The sequence below is a fragment of the Arachis ipaensis genome, chromosome B6 (genome assembly GCF_059453495.1).
Source record: "Arachis ipaensis isolate K30076 ecotype BB chromosome B6, ASM5945349v1, whole genome shotgun sequence".
NCBI lineage: Eukaryota > Viridiplantae > Streptophyta > Magnoliopsida > Fabales > Fabaceae > Arachis > Arachis ipaensis.
The window spans coordinates 112,969,815-112,975,470 of NC_142441.1; the positions used below are offsets into that span (position 1 = coordinate 112,969,815).

Consider the following 5,656-nt stretch of genomic DNA (forward strand, 5'->3'; position numbering starts at 1 on the left):
GACGGTGAGGGCGTGTTGCAACATTTGTTTTGGTGTGATGGCACCAGCCAAATTGATTACCAGGTGTTTGGAGACGTGGTTGCATTTGATGCAACGTACAAGAAAAATGTTTACCTTTCACCTCTTGTAGTATTCTCCGGTGTGAATTACCACAACCAAACAGTTGTCTTTGTCGCCGCACTGGTGGCAGATGAGAAAGAAGAGACCTATATCTGGCTGCTTCAACAATTGCAAACTTCAATGAAAGGGAAGGCTCCCGTGTCCATAATAACCGACGGTGATAGGAAAATGAAGTCTGTGATCGAGCAAGTTTTTCCGGAGGCTCACCATCGACTCTGTGCTTGGCATCTACTCCGAAACGCCACGAGCAACATCGGAAAGCCCAAATTCACCAGGATGCTTAGGGATTGCATGCTTGGCGACTACGAGGTCCGAACATTCGAGAGAAAGTGGTTTGAGATGGTTGAGAAATTTGGCGTCGCCGATAAAAGATGGGTACATGACATGTACGAGAGAAGGCAGAGTTGGGCCACAGCACACATACGGGGAAAGTTCTTTGCCGGATTTCGAACAACGTCAAGGTGCGAGGGCTTGCACGCTGTGATATCACGGTATGTTAAGTCTCGATACAGCTACACTAAGTTTTTACGTCATTTCCAACGATGCTTGATGTTCGTGCGTGCAAAGGAGGTGGAGGTTGATTTCGAGTGTGCAAAGGGTGACCCTGTTATGACCACCAACCTGAAACAGCTCGAGCGGAGTGCAGCCGAGAACTACACTCGTGCAATATTCTATTTGTTTGTTCCCATTCTTGACAAGGCCTGTGCAATGAGGGTGGTTGACTCTGAAGACAACGGTTCCTATTTTATCCACACCGTCTCTCGATACGGCACTCCGGGGAAGGATTGGCGTGTTGTTGCAACGTTTGATACGAGGCAGGTCCGATGCACGTGCATGAGAATGGAATGTTTCGGGGTCCCCTGCGAACATATAATTGCGGTGCTTGTTCTTAACAATGTTCATGAGATCCCGAGGTCTCTGATATTGCCGAGATGGACCAAGGATGCAAAACTTGTGGCGGTGCAGTCGATGGGCGTGATTTGGGATTCTGTGCAACTGACGCAACACTGGTGCCTGATGGATTGGTACCGGAAAGTGTGCAAGATTGCATGTCACAGCACTGAAAAGTTCCAGTTTGCAAGAGACACTGCCATGCTGATGCTGAAGCACTTCGAGAACGAAGATGCAGGGGACACCAGTTTTCCACCCGAGGGGCCACCTACTGAGGGTGGCAGGGGCCCGGCGCGGAATCCACCCAGGCGCAATACAAAGGGTAACGGTGCTCATGGTGGAAAGAAAACCCAGCGATGTCGTTTGTGCCGGGAGGTGGGACACAACAGGACGACGTGTCCGGGCCGCCGCACAATGGAGTCATCCAGCGCAGTTGCAGATGACATGGATTTGATGGACACTGACATGGTGGGTTAGTCGCTTTATAGATGATCTAGTTAAGTTTTTTGCCCTGTTAAATGGTTCTAATCATTTGTTTTTCACATTGGTGTCAGCTATATGATAACCTATCCGGCGATCTGTATGCGACAGCCGAGATTTCTTCGTTCGAATGCTCCGATAGTGACACGCAGGCTGGGTTTGCTAACAGCGACTTCGCTGGGACCAACACGTCCGGGCCTGTCATGTCTCTCGCCGATTGGGCAAAGGGGGGCTACAGTCGTCACGATGGTGTGTTGCGTCACGATGGTGTGTTGCAACGGTAGGTTAGTCGAATCCTTTCACATTCTCCGGTAGGCTGTAGCCGTACACAGAATATTGTCTGCATTTCATCTGGGTACAGAACCGTCTATATGTCGTCGACGTTAAAACAAGTTTTTGCTATGTTGGCTTTCGTTGGTATGTGGCTGTGCTCTAGATAGAACAGATTTTAATCAGGATTGAAGAAGTGGAGGTGTGAAGTTGTGTCATGCGAATAGCTGCAAATCCACTGTCAAACCTGATGTATTATTAATCGCTCTTTGTCGACCCTTTTGTTGAACCGGACATGTTAGTTAGGGGCATCTTTATAGCGATTCTATGTGTAGTTGATATTTTGTATGTATGGTAAGTGGATATTTTGTATGTAACGTTTATGTGGATATTTTGGTTGTAACGTTCAGTGGATATTCAGATGGACGTCTCCTAAAAAAACTCCCTTCGTCCGCCTCTTTGCAGCAGACATTCGGAACTGGTTACGTCTCGTACTACCTTGTGTGCTAGTTGGAAAATGCATCTGGTTCCATCGTGGTTTTGAAATTCTTTGTAAGGGAACATGGCTTCTGGATGTAATTTAAAACACACGTTTAAAACACCGAAAGTGTTGAATAAAATGCACTAATTGAAGCACGGCAAAAAATCTGAATCAATACTAAATGAAGAACGGCAACAAATCTGAATCATTAAAAAACCACTACTAATTCTCATTTTTAGGGTATTAAAAAATCAGTGTGAAGTTTCAAAATTCAAACATACAAAACGTAGGTGAAGTGAATCGAATTACATTCAAGCTTCACATCATAAAATTACATTCAAACTTCACAGGCACTAATTGACATACATTTGTAATATTGGGAGATCAGTCTATTTGCAATGCTATGCGCACATTAACAACAGAAACGATTATCGTGTTTATCATCTAAAGCATAAGTTAATGAGGGCAAGGTAGAATTTTATGCCTGGAAATATAATGTAGATTAAAGATACAAATATATGGACACGCAGGTTGCATCATTGTATTTGACAAATTTAGGCAAGAAAACACCATGGATTGATCGAGTTACTTTGATTGGGTTGGGGGGCGGCGGCTGGGGGGTTTAGGATACAGGAGTTCTCAATATATATGCAGCTGGTAGTCCTGCGGTGCCAGCCGCTCGAAGACACACACATGGCCGTGTCTTAGTTGACATGCTGTTGCTAAGGCACTCTAGCCCATTCCAAAACATCCATTCGTCCTCCCGACATAGTGCGTATACTGAATGGTCCACGCCCCTCTCGTTGGTAATCGAAATTGGGCTATCCTCGTATACTCCCGGCAGAGGGGGGACATTCGGCTGGAAGCGAGGACATATTTTTTAGGGTGAGAGCAACGAAATAATTGAATAGAACAATAGCACCGGAAATAGTTGCCTTTAAAAATAACTGTCGAGAGACTTAGTAGAAAACGGGTTGGCAGTCTGTGCACGATTGGACTAACAAAGAAGGGATTGGTCGATCTGAACCCATCGGCTATGTGCCTTGACTTGGGGGCCGTCGGGTAGCTTATACAAGTGGAGTCCATCCCCGGCTCGGCATGGGCCAAGTAGTTGATTTCCATTGTATGACCGTTGAAGAAAATGACATACATGGTGTTTTGAGCTTCATGATAACGGAACAGCACCAGCCACTGATCACTTAGGCCGTAGTGTTCTCGGACAGCGTCCCATCCTCCATCAAGCACGATCCTTCCATTAGGTTCCATATTCCAGCCCACGCGATGATGATGTCCTGTAGGCGTGGTTAGGGTCAGGGGTCGCGGTAGGGACCGGCCATAATCCCGCGAGAACCGTAGCGGGAGCATCTGTAGCGGATGGTGGAAAAAATAAAGGTTCACAATGTGTCAGACATGGATGGATTGATGATTGCAGGTAGTAAAGGAATTGAAATTGGCATCTATACCAGTGTATCAGGGTCGTTCACCGGGATTATCGCGAAGAACTGGACTGTATAGTTGCCATGTGCGGGGATTGCTGGAAGACTTCCATTACGCAAGTTTCTGGTACAATGAAAAAGGGCATTAAACAAACGCGTTAGCCGAGTGCATACAGAAAACCCGCTAGAGTAATCTTGTTACCTTCCATAGTTGATCTCGCAGTATCTTGCGTCATGGATGGCCACGTAGAAAAACTTTGGTTGGTGATACGAAAATAGCGTTGTGTTTCCGATTCGAAGACGGTAGTGTTCGTAAAAGGCTCGCCACCCTCCGGTGAAGACGATTCGATGCGGATGCTCCTCCTCGACAACCCAGGAGATGCTCCACGACTGACCATTTGTGGTGCTTACCTCGACGGGGTTGCTCATGTTCTCCCGGACAGCGTTGGAGAAGGGCGCCGGCATTCTCTGCACGAGTAAGAAATCGATATTGATGTGGGCTTGCATGCGGGGCCTGGGGATAGGGTAGTAGAAAAAAACAACTGAAAACTTATAAATTGATTCTCCGTGTTGGGGATTATGAATCTGAAGAAGTAGAAATCAGCGAGCGTCGGCATTGTGATACCTCGCCTGTGATTTCTCTGATGGTTTCCGGTTCTTTACTGCCGGGAGTTTTTTAGTCTCCAACAATGGGTTCCCTTCTTTGAAAAGTTTGATTTTTTTATTTTTTTGGTAAATGAGAAATGTACGCGCGTTAAATAGGCGAAACAACTCCCGTTTTTTATATTTTTTTTAATAAATAACTATTAAACCTGATTAGACTGGGCATTAATGGGGCATTAACGTTGGTGTAATTACCAAGGGCAATAACCGGATTTCAAAAAAAGTGCTACCCACCGAATGAGTTCAAGATTTAAACATAGCCTTAATTAAATGTTTCCCTTGAATCATTCATTCCATTGCGTGGATCAGTGAATAGTCACTTCGTATTGGCAGCCTTGCATTGGCGATGGATGGACGGATTGATGTAGGCGATGGAAGCAGGTAAGTTGTTCATAATTACTTTATTTTTTTGGTATCTTAACGGTTTTTAAATTTTTTTTCCCTATAACATAACTTTTTTTTGTCATGTTGGAAAATAACTTTTTTTTTACTGGGTGTTGTGCCAGAGAAACTGACTCGACCCAAAACCCAGAAACCGAACTCGCATAGCGACCCAACCCCTAATGTCCGACCCTATTCGAAGCTACTCTCCTCTTCATCTAAGGCAAAACTCCTCGCTCTGCCGATGTCAACTCCCCCTCCGACCGAAGCTCGGAAGACTCGGAAAACTTGATGCATGGTGGCGATGACACGGCCGATCATCCTCAACGAAGATGCATGGTGGAAAATAACATGATATAACATAAAGGGGCCCAACATAAAGATGCAATAACAGTAATAAGATATATGGCCCATGATATAATCACCCCACGAAGACTGTCCGTCCACTGAGGAGACCCAACAATGTCACATAACATAACCGGTATCAATGCATCCAACAACCAAAAAAATTGCAGTGGAAGGAAAAAAAAACGTTGTATTCGGCCCCTTCACATGTCTCCTAGACACGGTTCCCCCGTCTTGGCCGCTTCTGCCGCCTTCGCAAGCAATGGACCGCTTTCCTCGTTGCATCTTCCCGTTAGCAGTGCAATTGCCATTTTGATCCTGATCTTCTCTTCGTCCAGCTGCAATGGTCAATGTGGCGTTTATCAGAGACACACAGTGCAATTGCATTGTACTTGTAGGCAAGCATTAACTTACAATTGGCAGCACCGCGTGTGTGAACCTCCGTCCCATTGCCATCCACTGCATGACCCAAATACCAGAGTCTGTACTGCTGCTGTTCTTTGGCACTCCCGGTGCGGCCATGATGTCCAAACTGGCAAACTCGGGAGCACTCTTAGAGTGTGAGTTTTTATACCCGTCAGTTGCAACG

The 5,656-nt window shown here is 45.8% G+C and overlaps 1 protein-coding gene and 1 pseudogene across 1 annotated transcript; one reads left to right on the forward strand and one right to left on the reverse strand.

The window, feature by feature from the left end:
- The first annotated feature begins 240 nt into the window (after positions 1-240).
- LOC107647116 (protein FAR1-RELATED SEQUENCE 5-like) lies at positions 241-1,465 on the forward strand (annotated as a pseudogene).
- Positions 1,466-2,626: 1,161 nt separating this feature from the next.
- LOC148562348 (uncharacterized) lies at positions 2,627-4,143 on the reverse strand. The gene is made up of 4 exons (XM_088490863.1): positions 3,881-4,143; positions 3,706-3,802; positions 3,245-3,607; positions 2,627-2,686 (listed from the first exon to the last, which is right to left on the reverse strand). The coding sequence occupies exons 1-4, from the start codon at positions 4,141-4,143 to the stop codon at positions 2,627-2,629; spliced, it is 783 nt and encodes a 260-aa protein (XP_088346989.1).
- Between the last annotated feature and the right edge of the window lie 1,513 nt (positions 4,144-5,656).